Genomic DNA, 20,804 nt, shown 5'->3' with positions numbered 1-20,804 from the left:
AAGAGGAAGTAAAACATACACATAGTCCGTTTTGTTAGTTCATAGTATAGTTTAAAAGATAATTTTGGAATGCTTGAATAGTTACAATGAGGCTGTTATCATGTGCCTTCTCTGCCTTCATTTTCAACCACAAAAGAGAGTGGGCCAGGCTCACAGCTGACAGGGACAAAATATGTTGTAAACATTGTCTCTGTTAAAGAAAGGGAGAGTATATTTTCAAGGATTAAAAGTGGAGACAATGCAACTGACTTGTTCAAGGTTGTACAACAGGATATGGATAGAAATTGGGTCATTTTATTTGTCTCTGAAGTCTCTGCTTGCCTTTGCAATAAAGTGAAGATACATTTACTTCAGGTAGAATAACAAATGGTGAGGATATATTTTCATTTTAAAAATAAAACTGCTATCTAAGGTATTTACTCTCTGAGTTCTTAAAGATGTTTAAGTGTCTCCAAATTCAACAAGCAGTTTATGTTTGCTATCATCTGTGTATTTTATAAGAGGTATGGAACAAAGAGGAAACATTTTGAAGCAAGATTTTAATTCTGCGCCAAATCTTGATAATTTATGTGTGTGTGTATGAAGTACTTGTATTTGTATGTATTTGAAATAAATACTACTTTTGTACCACTATCCTCCTAAGAAAATATTCTCGAGTTATATACATCAGTAATTGATTTTCTGAAATATATATTTTGCTTTTTAGATGCTGATAGACAAGATTCCATTAATCTCTTCCTGGGAGTTTTCCATCCCACTGAAGGGAAACCTCATCTCTGGGAACTCCCAACAGATTTTATTTGCATCACAAAATACCATGAGACTTTTGCCAACAAGAAGAAGGTATTTTCTTCCTAGTCTGTAATATAAACTCCCATTTGGTGTTATTTGGAATATGAGATACTTTTCATCTTGAGAAATCATAGGCTAAAGTGTCAGTTTTATTCTATTTTAAAAATTTTTTAAATTTTTTTGTGGGCATGAAGTAGGTGTATATATTTATGGGGTACATGAGATGTTTTGATACAGGCATGCAATGGGAAGGAAGCACATCATGGAGAATGGGGTATCCATCCTCCTATGCATAAAGCAGTCAGTTTGGCCACATGCTTGCCATGAGTTCAGCACTATTGATGTCCTGAAGTAGGTTGGGGAAAATGTGGTGAGCAATTGTTGTTTTGCATTTTCTCTAAGATATGAGGTTTCAGACCTTCATTGTTGAACAGAAGTTGTAGCTCCACTAAAGCAAACCAACAGTATCATCTTTGAGTGTTTCCTACAAACTTGAAACTCTCAAGGACTCTAAGATGCAGAGTCAGTCTTAAATTTTTCAAGTGTGACAGCTAAGCAGCTTGTACCTTGTAATTCCAATATTCTCTCCTCCAGGAAACAACCAGTCTCAGTGACACTGGGAAGACAGGAAGCTAGAGCAGTGCTACTAGCTAGTATCAGATAACCACTTTCATGTCCCCACCACTCACATGCTTGAGTCACTTGCCAGTACAGGTTATTTTGAGTACAGTTAAATTGGTAATAATATTCTCAGAAGAAACAGTTTACCTGAAGCCCTGAAGCAGTTTAGTGTGACACTCTGTGGTGTGAGCCTCAGGATCAGGTAGAGTTGAGTTGGAATCTCTGCAGTTCTGTGACCTGGGTCAAGTAATTTAAACTCTCTAAGCCTTATTTTCCTTATCTGAAAATGTAAATGCCTGGACACACCTCACGGAGTCATTGCAAGGATTTAATGAGGAGGCTCTTTAGTGTTTTTTAACTGAGGAGTCATGTACTATAATAATATAATCAATTTTGCCACATAAATAAAATATTTTACATACCATACATGAGGTTAGAGCCTAGTCCATTGCACTCAAAGGCCTCTAATGTCAAGTTCTCCCGTCATGCTTTTCTCTTACAACATCAATTTGATAGAGCCCTAATTTTGTGCAAAGATACCTACCAGGCCAGGCGCGGTGGCTCACGCCTGTAATCCCAGCATTTTGGAAGACCAAGGCGGGAGGATTACCTGAGGTCAGGAGTTTGAGACCAGCCTGGTCAACATGGTGAAACTCCGTCTCTACTAAAAAAAAAAAAATACAAAAAATAGCTGGGCATGGTGGTACTTGCCTGTAATCCCAGCTACTCGGGAGGCTGAGGCAGGAGAATCGCTTCAGCCAAGGAGGCAGAGGTTGTAGTGAGCCGAGATCATGCCACTGCACTCCGACCTGAGCAACAAGAGCAAAACTCTGTCTCCAAAAAAAAAAGATACCTTCCAAACACTATAGGAGTCATTGCCAGTCTGTGCTAATTGTGTGTATGGGACCGTGAACAATGGACAAAGTTGCAAGTACAGCTCTTGCAGTTGTTATTAAGTTCTGTGTTGCTTCAGGAATATTTAAAATATTAGGAAGGTCTCAGAGTTTATATGTTTCTCAAATTTATACTTATCAATGCATATTATTGGAATAACCAACTTAATACTTGAGCTTACTCTCCCTATAAATGGAGCACTGCTAATTTTTACATTAAATTTATTATTAATAAAATATTATTGTACATGAATTTTTGCTGACAAAAAATTTGGAATGTTATTTGTTGAGAGATGGGTATTGACGAATCCTCCCGTCTCGTCTAATATACTATATATAAATTGAATATATATATTAATTTATATTATATAATAATATTATAATATATAAATATATCTAACTATATATAGATATGATATATATAGTATATAGCCCTAATATATACTAGTAGTTGATATTTAATATATATATATATAGTAGTAAAGCCATATTTGTATTTGGTATATTTGTATTTACTGATGACAGTTAACTATAGGTAAATATGGTTGATTTTCTGAATTGTTGTATTACCTGTAAGTATTGAAGATATTTAGATACAGCTTGGGAACAGCCATAACTCAGTTTTCCACTGCAGAAATTAGCTGTGTATTAAAAGCATAATTTAAACCCCTTGCTCACCTTGAGTTACATAACGAAGGCAGGTGGTTTTGGAGTTTATGTGTTGGAATAAAAGGAAGCTGGTGTTACATCCCCATTTTCTAAAAAAGGAAATTGAGGTGCAGAGATAATGTCTTGGCTAAGATTATTCAGTTAGATGATTCAGTGAGAATCAGCTCTAAGCCTACCACTGAAAATTAAATTGTTATCAAAGTAGATAATATGGCTTACTAAGTTGATTTAGATCTCCTTTTTCTGTTTGTTTGTTTGTTTGTTTGTTTTTTCCTCTAGAATGTCAAAATTCTGAAAACTGTTTTTTGGTGTCAGGGGAAGAGGATATTGGTACTGCGCATAAACAGTTTTTTAAAAAACTTTCTAGTGTCACCCACCTGTACAGGTTATTTTGCTGACAGTTAAAGCAGCATTACAATTCTCAAAAGGAATGAACAGTTTACCCAGAGGCAGTAACAGGACAAGAACATGGAGGTCAGGCTCAGGTAGAGCTGAGTTGGAATTTCTGCAAGTGTGTGGCCTGTGACCCATTAACCTCTCAACCTCATTTTCTCACCTGTAAAATGGAGATGACTATACATACTTCGCAGGGTCATTGAGGCTTAAATGGAAAAATATATGGAAAGTACTTAATACTAGGTCTGACACAGAATAAACCCAGTACTGAAGTAGCTAGACTCTGGAAAGCCTGCCTTCAGTTAATACCTGGGTGACCTTGGGCAAGTCACTTAACTGGTCTCATTCTGTTTCCACATCATTAAAATAGAGACAATAATAGTACCTAACTTACAGCTTTCTCAGAGAATCAGATGAGATCATATAAATGGTTAGCACCTAGCAAATACGATAGGTGTTAGTATTGTTACCGTCTTTTGTTTGTTTTTGAGTCAGAGTCTGGCTCTGTCACCCAGGCTGGAGTGCAGTGGCGGGATCTTGATCTCGGCTCGCTGCAGCCTCTGCCTCCCAGGGCTCACGCCATCTTCTCCCCTTAGCCTTCCAAGTAGCTAGGACCACAGGTGGACACCACCACACCCAACTGATTTTTGTATTTTTGGTAGAGACTGGGTTTTGCCATGTTGCCCAGGCTGGCCTCCAACTCCTGGGCTCAAGCAGTCTGCCCATTTTGGCTCCCAAATTGCTGGGATTACAGGTGGGAGCCACTGCACCTGACCTGTTACTATTCTTTAAGGAGATAACATTCCCTAGTTTTTAACATCTATTAAAGATCATACGGGATGCTCATAAAGTCTGGAAACTTAGATAATGTGACTTATTAATGTAATATTAATTAAGACTTTATTATTTATTCATGGGTGTTTTGAAATTTGTGGCATGTTGTATTTTATATCGTGTTTACCAATAATATGGGAATGGTATAGATAATGGCATGGCATATCTATGCCGTGAAATAATATTTTTCTTGCACAATAAGAGAAGAGGGAATAAACCTAACTCTACCTAGAGTTCATTGGAACACGGTCCTCTTGAGATAAGTACTTCAATGACACAAAATCTCACATTTATTGATCTGCCTAAAACCGCTAATTGAAGCTTTGTTCTGAATTTGATTAATATGGCATACAATCATCTAAGATTCCATCTAATGACCTGGTGTTTAGAATGTCACCAAGATGCTTTTAGGTATTAAGCGTTAATTATTTCATTGACTCCTAGAGTTGGGAGATTTATTGGCTTGCCCCCTGTCTGATATGTGAGTTCCCTTTCTGTTTCCCTAGGGAGAAGTAATCTGGCCTGTGCTTGACAAGCTCTTGTTTGTCAATTGTTGAAGAGGCAGTTGTTTTGGAACAGTTCGCTTACACAATTCTTCCTCACGTCGTGCTGAGATCTGCTCCTCTGTAATCTTACCTATTAATCCTAAAGACCTTAAAAACAAGGTTTCCTCATCCACTTGATAATCTTTTAAATATTTGAAGATGAGTTCATATACTTTCAAAATCTCTTCTTCTACTGGTTAAATAGCTCTGGTTTCTTCAGCTGTTCCTTGTATGTTGTGGTTTCAAGTCCCTCCAGCATTCAGAACATCACTCTCCTCTGTGTATATTCCAGTTAAGGTCAATGTTCTTCTTAAACTGTGGCCCCCCAGATCTGGGTCCAATAATGGTCAGCGTTTGGTCTGATTTATGCTAGCTGTTGTGAGACCTCTGGGACCATCACTCCCCTTGTCCTAGATGCTGTGTTTTCATTGATAAGCATAAGGTCACACCAGCCATCCTCAGCGTTGCCTTCACAGTGTGCACTCTCTGAGCTTCCTGTCTGTTAGAACTCCTGAGTCTTTTTTAACATATGCTGTTGCCGCTCTGCCACATCGGTACCATTCTTGTCATGTTCATATATGCTTTGCCTCCTTCCAAAAAAAATTAAAATGTGTATCCTTTAATGAATACTTCTAGCTTTATAGTTTCTTCAGATTTAATCAGCTGATCATCTTGATCCTAATGCAAGTACTTGATGAAAAATGTCTATAGTAGGGTAAAGGGCAGAACCCATTGATTTCTACCCACAGACAACTCCTTCCACATAACATTGTTTAGTCCCTTTGGTTGTAATCATTTAAACAGCTGTAGGTTCGCTTAACTATACTCTTGCCCTGCCCATATTTCTCTGTCTTGTTCACAAATATTGATTGCTTTGCTGACATTCATGAATGTTTCAGAGGGCTCCCAAGTTAGCTAGGGAAATTAAAGACAGTCTTTAAAAATTTTCCCTAACCTTCCTATGGAACCGAGAACTCTTAATACTAGGAACTGGAAAAGGAAAGAGAATCTGACTTACTGGCTTTTTTGTATGCAAAGAAGGAAGCGACACTCACTTGGAATCTCCTGTTTTCTGATCCCTGGTCCCAAAGCAGGTTTCTGATCCAGTGCATTGTTCTTCCTCTGGATAAATGTACCTGGTAGTAGAGGTGGTAAAGATTCCCCTATCTTGGGCTTAGTCGTCTTAGATGCTCTGATCCTCCATCCATTTTAGCTTATCTTCCCCAAGGCAGATATTTCTTTGCTTCTGAGACTCACCCAAAAGACTTGGAATCTTTTAAAAGTGTTGTTAAATTGCTACGTATTGCTAAGGGAAATACAATTTAGTAATATTTTTTAAAAGTTTATGGCCTGGTCTTAAATCATGAATGCATGATTATCTTTTCATTCTTGCTCACCACAAGAATTCTGAGTTAGAACACATTTTTTGTAATGTCTACTTCTTCTTCCTAAGCAAGCTGATTGGAAGCAACATTCTTTAGGGAATTCCTCATGTACTGATAACTTCTCTACTTTCCTCCCCTGCCAGGGTTAGATCATCACAGAATTAGATTTACTCAGATGCATGCATACACACATGCATACACCCCTCTTAAACAATTAGTCTGTGTCTTTTTCATTCCCCTGATCTGACAGTCTGATTTTCCTATCAGGAAAGGAAATGATATTAGCTTGGTGTGGCTTGTTTTTGTGAATATATGTGAATTCAGAGAATGCATTGGCCATCTTTTTAGGTCACTAACAACACGTCTCTGTCTCATATTTGATTCTGTTACGTTGCTGAGATCAACATCACTTACGTCACTTGTTGATGTCTGGTTTTTGGAATCTGTCACCCTCTCACTGATGAGCATCAAGACTCCTGTTATCCTCAGCAAACTAATGCAGGAACAGAAAACCAAACACTGCATGTTCTCACTTAGAAGTGGGAGCTGAATGATGAGAACACATGAGAACACATGGACACATGGTGGGAGAGAACAACACACACCCGAGCCTGTGGTGGTGAAGGTGGGAGGGAGAGCATCAGTATGAATAGCTAATGGATACTGGGCTTAATACCTAGGTGATGGGATGATCTGTGCAGCAAACCACCATGGCACACGTTTACCTATGTAACAAACCTGCACATTCTGCACATGTACCCCAGAACTTAAAGTTGAAAAAAATAAATAAATAAATTCTGGTAAATGTAAAAATTAAACACTGCATTTGCCCATTTCCAGTATCAGCTCCATGTTTCACTGTTCCTTAAAGATTATTGATCTCAGCTACACCAGGACACTGGCCTGCTTGTAGAGATGCTTCTGTCTTCTGGGTTGTACAGAGTTCCGTCTTATCTTGTGTTTTTTCTTTCAGGTGCGAAACTTGTTGTGGCTAGGGAGGATAGAAACAGTACTGGAATTAAGTAGCTCTGCTTTCTCTGTCATTATTTTCAGCTTGGCACTTTCAACACATAGAGCAGTGTCTGACACATAGCAGGTGCTTAATAAATGTGGAATGACTGAGTGAATTCTTCACAAGCAGCGGCCTTATCCTTGCTCTGTTCTTTTTATATTCAAAACCTTGTTATTGAAAAGGGGTTGGAGGGTCTGCCCCTTTGGTTTTGCTCAGGAGTTTGTCATAGATGTGGAATCTCAGGCCCCACCTACTGAATCATCTGCCTTTTAACAAGGTCCCAAAATGATTGACATGCACATTGAATTTTGAGTAGCACTGCTGTAAAGCGTAACTTCAGTCTAAAACAAAACTTTAAGAACCTTTCCTGTCAGAACAGTGATTGGCCCCACACAATTCATTAGGCTTCATATTCCTTCTTTCATCATTACTGGTTGTGTATTCTGCTTGCCATCTCTAGGAGAGTTCCCTATGTTGCCAATTTCATTTGGATACTTTCCCATTGCTTCATAATCAGGATTATTCAAGATTGTAATTTCAGCTTTATATTTTTAGAAAGCCTTTCGTTTATATTAAATTCTCTTTTAGCAATTTTGGCTATAGGCTCTTTTTTTAATCTTTAGAAATCTGATTTTAAAATTCTTGATATACTGTTTTACATTCTTCTCCTTCCTAGCTCTCATGAGCTTTGACATAATATCACTTTTCCTCTAAATATTCATTTCATTAGAATTTGATTGAGAATTAAATTAGGTGTTCAGAGAGAAGGCCACTTAGGATTCTTTCAGATTCTTTGCTTATAGCAGACGAGCCTTCTAGCAGAAACCCAGACAGTTGACATTCTTTACTCTTACTCTGACTAGCTTCTGTAATCAAGTAGCACATATTTATAGTTAAAGAATAACAGGGTCTATACTGCTTTCTAAGGGAACTTGTTCGTTAGGACTGTCCAATTCATTCCTTAATGATTTTGCTAAACTGTTTTAACTATACACACAGATGTATACATATACAGCAGAGTAGATTCTATCAGATAACTGCACGCGAGGGAATCCTGGTTGTAGGACTTGGGTTAAGGTCCCACTTCTCACCTGTGGCAGAGTAAGTCACTGTAGGCACAGTCCCTGGGAGAAGTTAACAGCAGTTCATAGAGTCAGCTTATTACATTCTAATCCTTTTTAGCTAAAAGTAACATCAGAGCATCTTGACTGTCAGGTGGATTCATGGCATTTTTGTAGATCTGCGACATAGTTGAAGGAAGAAAGCAATTGGGAAGGGAATTACCGTGTTGAAGACCTACTGTGTCAAAAGCTTTGCAAACAAGTTTTAAAAAGATAAAAATTAACTTTGAAGTAGGAAGAAACATGTTACTATAGACCGTATAAATTCTTTTTTTCCAGTAAATTGTAGAAAACCAACATTTACATTTGGTTCATCTTTTTTTTTAATTTTTATTTTATAGTTATACTTACTGGTGGACACCAGAGGTGATAAAACATTTACCATTACCCTATGATGAAGGTAGGTAACTGTTTGTGTTTTAGTTTTTACAGTAACATATTTTGGAATTATACCTTAATGAACTTGAAGCACTAAATCCTTTGCACATAGTATTTTATTAGAAACAAGTGAATGGCTATTCAGTATTATGTTGCTGCTTTAATAGATAGGATATTATAACACCTCTTAGCTTCTTAAAGGGCAGGAATTATATTATACTTCTTTTTATCTATGTAGGCCAATACCTTGTATTGTGTCTTACTATTATGTATGTCTCTCATATTTAGTCAATAAAATATATCAGCTCATAACTTTAAACTAGTACAGCTTATATTTCTGCATATTTTGGGGGAATGCGGAGGAAGTGAGGACCCATTCGCAAAGAGAACTTAAAACTTTTTTCCTGTGCTAAGCAGTGAAAAAAGGTACAGATGCGTGTATAAAAGTACATTTTAGTCACATTTAAATTAAATTTCATTAATTTGTCAGAGGGGCAGGAAACTTTCTATGTTAAAGGAATACCCTCAAGTGTATAATACATTAGAATGTTGTTGCCAAATTTAAATAATTGCCCAATTTTAAATAAAGCTTAATTCTGGCCCTGTTACTAACTCCCCTGACCTTGAGCAAGCTCATTTTCCATTTGGTAAAGGGTTCCTAGCAAGATCTCCTGCGAATCTGGAACGCTCCAGTTGAGAACTCCATCTAGTCATGGTTCAGCATCCCAACTTTGGGTGGGGAAGGCCATAAAGTAAGATTACAAAGTATTTTTGGTTTTTATTAAGTTATAAATTCATTTTGGAAGGTATTTGTAACTTGAAATTCTGGGCAAAATCATTACTCATATTGCTAAGAAGGTTTAGTTGTTCTGGGAGAATGGAAAGGGTTTTAACTATCTAACACTGGCTATTAACAGAATTTGAAATATAAAGGGAAACTTAGGGAAAAGCTGTACAATTTTTAGCTAAAACATAAAGGGCATTTATTTAAGAGCAAAAAGGAGTTTAAAGAGCCTCCTCTAAATAACTCCCTGCTCCAACTGGACTTCCTGAGGCCCTCCTGGCTCCTTAGAGCTTGTTGAACTCAGCTTTGCATTGTATTTTCTGTGTCTATCTCATCTTCTTTCTAACTGTGTAAGTGTTGGAGGCAGGAGCTTACCCTTGGTCAAGGCTGTGTCCCCCACAGAACTTAACCACAGTGCTGTCTGTGAACACAGTTGATATTATGGAAATGTTTACTTGATGTAATCTCAGACTTTTAGAGTAACATGCACTATCTCTCTTAGTTATCTGTGCTGTGAACCTAAAGAAGTTGATAGTGAAGAAATTCCACAAATATGAAGAAGAGATTGATATCCACAATGAGTTCTTTCGGCCATATGAGTTGAGCAGCTTTGATGATACCTTTTGCTTGGCTATGACAAGCTCAGCACGGTATGTTGTGCTCTGATACCATAAGTATTTGAGAACTGTAATTTTCCTAGTTTGTATATATATGTGTGTCTTTACCAGAAATCCATTCTGTAGGCCTTCTGTCAGGTGGGTAGTCAGCCTTTGTTTGAATACCTCCTGTGATGGGGAGCCCAGTACTTCAAGAGGCATCCCCTTCTATTTTTCTATGGACAGTTGGAGTTGATTTCTCCCCTTTGATAGTTTGAAATCTGCCTCCTATTGGTCCTAGTTTGCCATTTGGAATAAACTCAGTTTTTTCATTGAACACAGAAATTGAGAGTTGACGTAAATTAGTGGGAAAAGCATCATCTTTGGTACTAGAAAGGCTAGGATGTGAATCTTGGTGCAGCCACTTCCTGTGAGACCTTGGGAAAATTATCCAACTTACCTGAGCATTATTTTCTTAATCTGTCTTCCTCTGTCTCCCTTTGTCCTGCACACACATTCACCTTTGTAGTGCCTGGTACAGGCAGGTGATTAATAAATAGTAGCTATTGTTATTACTGTTTTTATTAGTCACAGGACAAATCTAGTTCCTCTTTTGCCTCAAGATATTTGAGGAAGCCATATTCATTTTTTTTTCAGGGTAAATATCCTTCATTTTTTCTTCCGTAACTTATATGGGATGGTTTCCATTCTCTCTCCATACTAGTCTCTCACCTTCAGACACATTTCATTTTCTGTATCTCTTTTAGAATTTGATGTAACCCTTTAGGAAAAATGCTGGGACCAGAATAAGAAAATTGAGCAAAGAAAATTACTTATTATATTTTATACTAAAATTTAATTTTTTATATTTTACGTTTTCTTCAGATGTGGTATTTATATGCTTATACTTTATGTGGTGCATGTGGAAACGTATTCTGTGGTTTTGTTTCCTAGAAATCACTCTACATTTTGCTTCAGTTTCAGGTAGTGAGGAACAGTTTGAAATTCTTACTTGCTTGATTTTTCGATTAAACGTGTTAGGGTTTAGCGGTTTTGACCATAAGACCTTTGTCATTTCTAGGAGTTTTCAACTCAGCAAAAGATAAGTGACATTATGTATATGTGTTTATATACATATAAACCCTCACTTCACATCTTTGATAACTTCTTGGAAACTGACTTTAAATGAAATGATGTTGAAAAAAAACGACATTATTTAAGGACCTGCTGTACATTGTTTCACTTGAAGTCACAGTTTCCATGAACCTATCAATGACATTAAGTGAGGACTTACTGTAGTTAATTGTGTTTGTGGTAGCTACTTTCTATAAAGTCACTGCAAACACTGAATTAGTAAATACTGAACCATTGCTTCTAAGGGAAATACAGGATTAGGTTCCTAAGAGCCTCTGGTCACATCATATTTGTCAGCCAATCAATGCATAACCTAGTTTTGTGTGTGTTTTTGTTTAAAGATAGAAACGTAGTTAATATGCAATCAGTCCCTGCCTTACAATGATTCAACTTACAATTTTTCAGCTTTATGATGGTGCAAAAGTCACATGCATTAGGTAGAAACTGTACTTCAAATTTTGAATTTTGATTCAAAATTCTTTATAATAACTTTACTATAAAACAGGCTTTGTGTTAGATGACTTTGCACAACCATAAGCTAATGTAAATGTTCTGAGCACTTTTAAGGTAGGCTACACAAAGCTATTACATACAGTAGGTTAGGTGTACTAAATACATATTCAAGTTACTATGGGTTTGTCAGGATGTAACCCCCATTCAAAATTGGGGAGCATCTGTATATTGTTGATTATTAACATAGCACGGCCAACAGCACTATAGCTCATGCCTGAATGAAGCTTATTCAACAACACACATGTTTTCTCTGTCAGGTGCATCAAAGCTTTCTTGTGCTTAGAACCACTAAACAGCTTCAGCACTATATGTGGGGACCATCTTAAATAGCAAGATCACCAAAAAAGGCACCAAACATGTGAAAAACATGGTATTAAATAGACTGTGAAAAAGACATTTATTTATGATACGAGAGCAGAAATAAAGAAGCAGAGTACCCCTTGTTCAGCCTCAGCTGAGAACATAAGCATTGGGGGATTCAAAGTTTTCACCATTCTGTACATGCACATGTCTGCAGTGACTGTGAAAGTACCATGAGGACTGATTTGGGGGTTACAAATACATGTTAGTGAGTAAGCAATCTCACAAACATGGAATCTGCAAATGAAAAGGATCAATTGTGTATGTTCAAAAAGAAATTAAGCCAGTTACATCTTTGAAACGTGTTCAAAATGTTACAATAGCTATTTTAGGCCAGGTTCAAGATTGCTTTCTTTTCCTTCAAATAATGTGATATTCAGCCACACACTTGGAGCAGTGTCCTTGCCAGAAGCCAGGAGTCTCATCTAGCATAAATCCTGGAACTGTTGCCTTTTTGGCATCTACTGTGGAATCTGGTCTGGCTTCGGCAGTAATGGTGAGGTGGCCCTTGCATAATGTGGAAGCTTTAGCTTACCTCAGTAAGTGGTAAATTAAAAGAGTTTCTATTTAAAGTGTTCTGGCAGTGTTTTAATGAATTAACTTCAGCCTAATGAGGTAGATGTTGATATTTCAATTCATACCACTGTGTTTTTGATCATTATGTCTACCTCCTTAGGTGGTATAGCTTAAAAATGTTATCTGAACAGCTTAGTGTTTTGTCATTGGCCTTTAGGAATTTAAATTTTACCTGAGAACTAATCATGATACATAACCAGATTGACCAGATAGTATACATCTTAGCAGAAGTTCAGATGTCAACACTGTTATGGTAGATGATATTTAAATTCAAAACTACGGGGCCTTGTGATCATAGAGAATTCACAATTAAGACTGATAACATTGAAATTACCTAGTGCAGTTAGTTCATGGTTTTATGTCCCTGAGCGGTTGGCTCAGAATATATAATATGTAACTCCTAGAATTAAGAAGGCATATTATAAGAATGTGAACTGAGATGGAAGCCAATATCATCTGGATGGACAGTAATTCATATGTAATTGTGTTTTCACCTTTCTTTAGTGACTTTATGCCTAAGACTGTTGGAATTGATCCAAGTCCATTTACTGTGCGTAAACCAGATGAAACTGGAAAATCAGTATTGGGGTAAGATTTGTGTATAGAATGAAACTTTAAAGATTTGTGTAAAAGAAAAGTACTTGCAGTATGATTTCCACCAAAAACTAATAACTTCAGGTCATATATAGTTTATTAATAGCACTGGGATCGCTAAGGTGCTCAATACTGAAGGAATTTATGGGAGTTTCAGTGATCAGTGCATTTTATTGTTTAAATTGGGAATATAACAGATGGCATAAAGGCAGGTGACAGATAATATGTCTTATAAATAACTCAGCATTCTCTGTTTCCCAACATGAAATAGTTAAGTAAAACTTTATATTTATTGTATTTATTTTGTTGGCATCCACAGTAACATAAAAGCAAATATACCCTGATACAGAACTTAATAGATTTTTCTGTGTATTACTATAACATTATTTTGGGGGAGACGATTATTTTATTCAGTCCAGTAAAGAAGACATACTGTGCTTGCATCTTCATGCTTAAGAGACTGGAGTGAAATGTGTTGTTTCCTGGCATGAGAGCCTCTTTCCCCTTCACTGACCTGCCTAGTCTCAGTGACAGATTTCTTCTAGACACTGGCCACATACCCCATTCAGGCTGCAGATGCAGAATCCTAATTGTATGGGATCTTAATTGTATTCTAGCTATGTGTGATTTATCCATTGGGACATATATTGATATTTTCCAGAGACACTATTTCTGTGACTTTTATATGTAGCCTTTAAATAGCTCATGTTAAGTCCTGATCAGATACTATGAGGAATTTGAAAGAAGGAAGGTCTTCAGGAGTTTGGAATTCAGGGAATTCCCGGGACAAATGAGTAAACGACCAGCTGTGTTAGTGTGTAGCACAGAAACGTTACCAACTTGAATTTTTACTTGCAAAAGGTCAGAGTCTGCTTGTTTTCTGCAGTATCTAACCCATGGTCACATAAAACTGCATTTTCCTTTCCTAGAACATTTCAAAATATTATGGCATTTTTAGCTCCTTATAGAGAATTTTTTAAAGAGTGAAATATTAAACATTTTCATAAAGCAAAAGTATTACTATAAATTGTCTTCTGAATTTAAAAAACAGAATTCTTACTACTCTTCAAATTTGGCACTAAAATGAAAGCAAATACTTTTATAAGTGTAGGGTTTTCCCCCTTCTATTCCCTACTATTAAAGGGAATGTTCAGCAAATACACTTGTTTACTAATAACACAATAAAATTTAAAATGTTATTTATGTCCATCAGTTGTTCATTATTTGGATACACTATGATTGATAAAAAATTATAGGAGGGAGGGAAATATACATGGATTTGGCTACCCACTTTTTCTTGGAGCTTTTATGAGTTATAGCTAATTTTAATAATATCCCAAACACACAGTCTTCTATAATTGTACCATAAGTTTTGAGAATAATGATATCAGTTACCAAAGGAAGGCAAGGTAACCAAGTGGTGAGAAGATTTTTTTCACACTCTACAAGTAATTTTCATTTATCTTTTGATTTTATAACAGGGCTTATATTCATATAAGGTCAGTACATGGACATGGAGAAATATGAACCTTTTCCCTGTTGCACAACCTGAATCCAGAAACTAGTGTCGCAGTCATTTTCTTATGCTTCACTAGGCCTAAGTCTTTGGGACAGAGTGATAGACAGTAGGTGTTGAGGGTTAGTTTAAAGATGCTTCACATCCATATTATTCTTTCAAAAGAAACAAAAGCAATAGAGAAGAAGCTGTATTACAGCGGAAAACGGCAGCCAGCGCCCCGCCACCCCCCAGCGAGGAGGCTGTGTCCAGCAGCTCTGAGGATGACTCTGGGACTGATCGGGAAGAGGAGGGCTCTGTGTCTCAGCGCTCCACTCCCGTGAAGATGACCGATGCAGGAGACAGTGCCAAAGTGACCGAGGTGCGGGGGAGGGAAGCTTGTGGGATCCAGCCTGAGGCCCTGGAAAATGATCTTTACAACTCCGCTTTCAGTTAAACGGCTGAGAGCAAGAAAATGTCACATTATCTCACTGTTGTGTTTGAGGCACTGCATAAGATGAATACATTTAGCATAGGCATGATTTTATTTCATTTCAAAATAAAATTGGTATTTTTGCTTGCATGTGTAATGGTGAATTTCTTATCCTTTCAGAATTTTCAAGTGAATACTGGCCCTCTTTGATCAGCCCATACACTTGAGGTCCATTTATTCTCTTACTGGGCACATTGCTGGATCACAGGATTTAGACATACCTTCACAATCTTTGAATGGCCCCAATGGGAAATTCATCCTGTTCAATTCAATATTACTGATAGATTGGGGGAAACAAATAGAAATAAGCAACAAAGGACCAACTCTAGCTTTGGAGAAATTTGATTTCTAGAAATATCCAAAACTAATTTAGAAATAGATAAGGCAGATAAAAACGTGTTAATACAAGAGCTGAATCCATATTCCAGGAGTTGGCAAACTATGATGTATTGGCCAAATCCAGCCTGATGCCTTTTTTGGTAAATAAAATTACACTGGAATCCAGCCATGCCTGTTTGTTTACTTATTGTATGTGACTACTTTTGCACTATAACAGCAGAACTGAGTATTTGCAACAGAGACAGCATAACGCAAAAAAGTTTAAAATATTTGCTATCTGGCCTTTTACAGGATTAGGTTGCCAACTCCTGCATTATACAAAAACAGCTAGTAATTATTTAACAGCTTTTTTAAATCCTAGAACTATTTTTAGCAGAAATGGAAATCAAATTTTTTAAAACCATTAACTAAGAAGTTTAATGAACAGGTTAAAGAAACATTGTGATTGCTTTTGTGGAAAAATTCACAGTTTCATTTTCTTTTGGAAATTGTTGATATGCTAGATGTCTAAAATTCTTCCTGGTTCTTCTTTTTTTTTTTTTAAACCCCAGAATGTGGTCCAACCCATGAAGGAGCTATATGGAATTAACCTCTCGGACGGCCTCTCAGAAGAAGATTTCTCCATTTATTCAAGGTGAGACATTTTCATGTAGAGATTAAAGAAAAATGCATATTTATAATTACAGTAATTTCTAACTACTATAACTTTTTTTTTAATTAGGAGACAGAGTCTCGCTCTGTCACCCGGGCTGGAGTGCAGTGGTATGATCTCTGCTCCCGAGTAGCTGGGATTACAGATGCATGCCGCTATGCCCAGCTAATGTTTTGTATTTTAGTAGAGACAGGGTTTCACTGTATTGCACAAGCTAGCCTCAAACTCCTGAGCTCAGGCAGTCCGCCCGCCTCAGCCTCCCAAAGTGCTGAGATTACAGGCATGAGCCATTGCGCCCAGCCTAGTATAACTTCTAAGAAATGAAAATAGTCAACAATACAGAAGAAAATGAATTCCACTTAAAATGCAGTTTCAGCATTGAGGCGGTCAAATTGTGAAACTTTGATTTATATATGGGGTTAAAGTGCTAAATGCCTGAGACTGTGCCCCTCAATGATAAAAATTTATGATGCGTGCAGGTATCTGCACTGCTTATATGTAAACTACAAACCAAAGTACCAGTACATTCCTGCATTTCTAAATCCTCAAGATCAAAGTCCCTTCTCGCAAAATAAATCGGAGCTGTTAACAAATGAGGAACTTGCATCACTTTAGGTCCTAGATGCTGGTGGGAGTGGTGACTGAGGAGGAAAAAGAAAACAGTAATAATAAGGTGCTAATTCACAATGTTATAGGCCTTTATTAGGAAAATCTAGTTGAAAGGAGGGGATACCCATAAGGCATTCTCTGAAATCGTGTGCATATTTTCGTGTGTATGTGTGTCCTTTTGAGAGGATAGCAGATTCTCAAAAGAATCCTTCACTCAGAAATCCCCATGAGCCTGATGAGAACATTGCAAACACCTCCTCAGCTTAATACATGGATTTAGAAGACTTGGTTATTGCATATGAATACAGTTCCACTTATACAAATTTGTAAATGTGTGTTTAAAATGTAAATTGTATAATATAAAATGAGCACTGACCTTCAGTTATTTTTAAATGAGGGCATTTCATTTACAGAATCCATTGAATTAGATATTGTCAGCTTTTCGTTTCAATTAATAAAAACTACTCTATAATATATAAAATATAAAATGCACAGCATTTTCTGACTGCCAAAGCAGCTCCTGTAACTTGCACTCTTTTGAATATGCGTCATTGACTAGAAGCCAATTTAGTCATCAGAGCACAGCCACTCCCTCCTCACTCTGACACACAAACACACAGTACTTATTCATCATGGCTGTCAGAACTCTGTAGCCAGACTCTGCGGTCGTTGAAGTGGGCCTTTACAAACGTTGTCTGAAGAATGAATTATCTATCTGAAGTTAGTGACTGAGTAATACGACTTTGTTTATTGCAGAGGGCATGAGTGTATATGCCAAGGATTGAAGGGGTTACTTCAGGGGAGGGAGGAACCCATGTCCTAGAATAAAATTCTGTGTTTGATATTCTGAAGATAATAACCTCCTTTCATTATATAACAGTTTACACTCTTTTGTTTGTTCTTCAGACAATTCTGTAGTAGATTAAAAAGATATTATCCCCTTTTATAGGCTAACAGCGCAGCAAGCAGAGCCATTTAGTGCCTTATCCGGGAGTCATAGCCTGTGTTTCTGGGTACCATGGGATTTTAGGCTGTTCCCTCCTTTTTGTTCTCTTGATCATAATCAGCTGCCTCTGCTTATGATGCAGACCTTGGGGAAAGGGGAGAAACAGGGGACTGACCAATTCTTTCCCTGTGAGTACCCCTTCCTGTGGGCACACTCCCCTTACTGGGCTTCTCCCTCCCTGCCTTGCCTGCCCTGGAACATCTCCCCTCTCCATCTGCCATGGGCATTGCAGTAGGCAGAGGAATCCTCCCTCCATCAGTATCTGTGGGGTAACTGTGCCAGAGGGTGACCAAGGGATTTTCAGGGACTGATTGGCACCCACTTTTGACTCAGCTAGGCTCTGGAGCTTTCTTAGTGCCTCCTCTGATTCCAAGGGGAGAGTTTCAGGGCAGGGCTAGAGTCCAGGTAGTTCTGCACTGAATTGGCAGGTGCCCCTGCCACCCCATTCTGCAGTTAGTTGGCTGGCTATGTTTGTGCACGTAGTAGACAGCGACCTAGCCTGGCTTGCATGTAACAGCTCCCACCTGGCCTACCACAGAACACTGTGGAGAAGGGAAACCACACAGCTAGAAGTGGTTTCTGCAGCCTGTCTTCCAGCTTCCCATTCTTCTGCCTGTTTTTCCTACATTAGGCCTTGCCCACCTTTGGACTCCTAAGGATTTCTCGGTTTTGTAGTTTTATTGTAATTGCTGAGCCCCGCTGTCTATGTCTTCCTTTTCCCTCACCTTTTCTGGTGTCTTTGGTTTGCTATTTGACCAGACCTGAAAGCTCTCTACTTACTTCCTCAAAGCTTCATACACTTACCAGTTTTTAGAAAACTCTGGCAGTGATTGTACACCTGATTTGGGAAGTTTGAAGTTCTGTGCAAGTAATCAGTACTATGTGGCATTCTTCCCAAAAAATGGATCAACGTTTTTTTACTTGCTGAAGATAAAAGTCGGATAAAAGTAAGCTGTTTGAAAGTTTTTCAGTAGCACTGTAATGATACAATAATTGGTAGTTTCTGTAACACTTTCTTGACCTTTTAAAAGCTAATGAGAAACAAATGGTAAACTTTTCGTAGTCTTCAAAGAAAATATTTTAAATAGTTAAAAAAATGGAAAGGAATTCCATGTCACTTGTCTCACTGCCAGCACCATCCTGTGTGCTTCCCCATGCTTCCTGCATGTCACGCATTAGATACGTGTCACCCTTAGATGTGTGAGGCTCTGCGAGATCATCTTCCTGGCTTCAGGAACATTTCTGTTCAAGTTCTGCACCATGTTTAAATTAATAGAAGTTCAATGGCATCCACATTTGATTTCATTATTTTATCCATGGTTATGACTTACATTTTAAGTAGAATCCCTCTTCCTACTTTTAACAAGCCCACTTTAAAGTAGGGCAAAGTCTTATGTTACATAGAGTACTCTTAGGTGCTTTTCTGAAATAAGCATACTACTGTCATTTGAAAGCTGACACCATTTTGTGTGATCTACTGAATTAATTGCAAGTACTCCCTTCTTTAGCTTACTCTTATCCATTGTAATTTGTAGATTTGTTCAGCTGGGGCAGAGTCAACATAAACAAGACAAGAATAGCCAGCAGCCCTGTTCCAGGTGCTCAGATGGAGTTATAAAACTGTAAGTACTAGATTAGATCTTTAAAGAAATCTTTGTATTCACACCACTCATAGGGCTTTCTTTAAAGACTTTTTAAGAAAAAGATTCACTCTTGTCACCAAATTAGCATAAGCACCAAAGTATCTCCTTGTGGTACCTTACTCGAGGAAAACTGGGTCTCTGAGGGATAGGGAAGAGGTTGGCAGCCCTAATGGTCCTGAAATGCATCTTTGGAGGTGGGTTTGGCATTGGTGGAGGTTTCCCACCATGAACTCTGCCCTCCACTGGGTAGAAGTGGGATGGTGAAACAGGTCTGATCCTGGAGACATGCTCAAGTTTAATACAAGACCTTTGATGATATGGATGGATTTGTCTCTTCTAGCTATATATCCCCATCAGTTCTAATAACTTGCTGTAAGTTAAACAGTTGTTTTGTTAAATAAACAAAACAGTTTTATCTTAAAGAAACAGAACTGTGTTCAAATCATACTACTTCCCAGTTTTTTACCTTGAGCAAATAACTGCTATGTGGTTCAGTTTCCTCATCTGCAAAAGGGAATAATAGCACCTACTTTGTAAGACGGTGATGAGACTCAAATGAAATAATGCACACAAAGTGCTTAGAGTAGTGTCTAGAATATGTTCTCAAATAGTTGTGATCACTGTCATCATCCTCTTCAAAGTCATCGTTACTGACTGCTTGTTGGGACCTAACAAAGGAAAGCGTTGTGACCAGGAGAGGCCCCTCTGATGCCATATGCTCAGTTGAGTTGCTTCCATAAAATGGGTCATGGTGGGCGGGGCATGGTAGCTCACGCCTGTAATCCCAGCAATTTGGGAAGTTGAGGCGGGTGGATCACCTTAGGTCAGGTGTTCGAGACCAGCCTGGCCAACATCATGAAACCCTGTCGCCACTTAAAATACAAAAATTATCCAGGCATGGTGGTGCGTGCCTGTAATTCCAGCTACTTGGGAGGCAGAGACAGGAGAATTGCTTGAACTCGGGAGGCAGAGGTTGCAGTGAGCCGAGATTACGCCACTGCACTCCAGCTTGGGTGACAGAGCAAGACTCCATCTCCAAAAAAAAATTCACTGTGGAAATTCAGTGAGGTAGTATATGTGAGGCATCTAGAGCAGTGTCTGGCATACACTTGACATTTAATAAATGTTCTCTTCCTTTTTCTTAAATCAGTTTGATCAGTTTGATCAATTAATTGTTTACTTGAATAGGTGTTGATTGCCTAACTTCTCTGTATCTCGCATCTGCGGGTTCTTAATTGATGGCTCACAGTAATTACTATTAGTAATGGCTCATAGTAATTACTGTTACAGTAATCCAGTAAAAGACTTTTAGAGAGTAGTGGCTGTGGGGATTTTGAGAATGGGATGGATCTGGAAAATAATCT

At 37.9% G+C, this 20,804-nt stretch overlaps 1 protein-coding gene across 1 annotated transcript in view; it reads left to right on the top strand.

Moving 5' to 3' along the window:
• The window catches only part of FIG4 (FIG4 phosphoinositide 5-phosphatase), a 134,499-nt gene that overhangs the window by 80,827 nt on the left and 32,868 nt on the right, over positions 1–20,804 (top strand). The window contains 8 exon segments of the mRNA XM_017889636.1: positions 707–797; positions 799–843; positions 8,610–8,668; positions 9,933–10,080; positions 13,114–13,197; positions 14,885–15,080; positions 16,082–16,164; positions 19,333–19,419. Of these exon segments, the coding sequence (XP_017745125.1) occupies positions 707–797; positions 799–843; positions 8,610–8,668; positions 9,933–10,080; positions 13,114–13,197; positions 14,885–15,080; positions 16,082–16,164; positions 19,333–19,419 (793 nt within the window).

This window comes from Rhinopithecus bieti, unplaced genomic scaffold (assembly GCF_001698545.2).
Source record: "Rhinopithecus bieti isolate Rb0 unplaced genomic scaffold, ASM169854v2 scaffold_18548, whole genome shotgun sequence".
Taxonomy (NCBI): Eukaryota; Metazoa; Chordata; class Mammalia; order Primates; family Cercopithecidae; genus Rhinopithecus; species Rhinopithecus bieti.
Note: the sequence above shows the minus strand (reverse complement) of the source record. Positions and strands in the feature narration are given on the sequence as shown.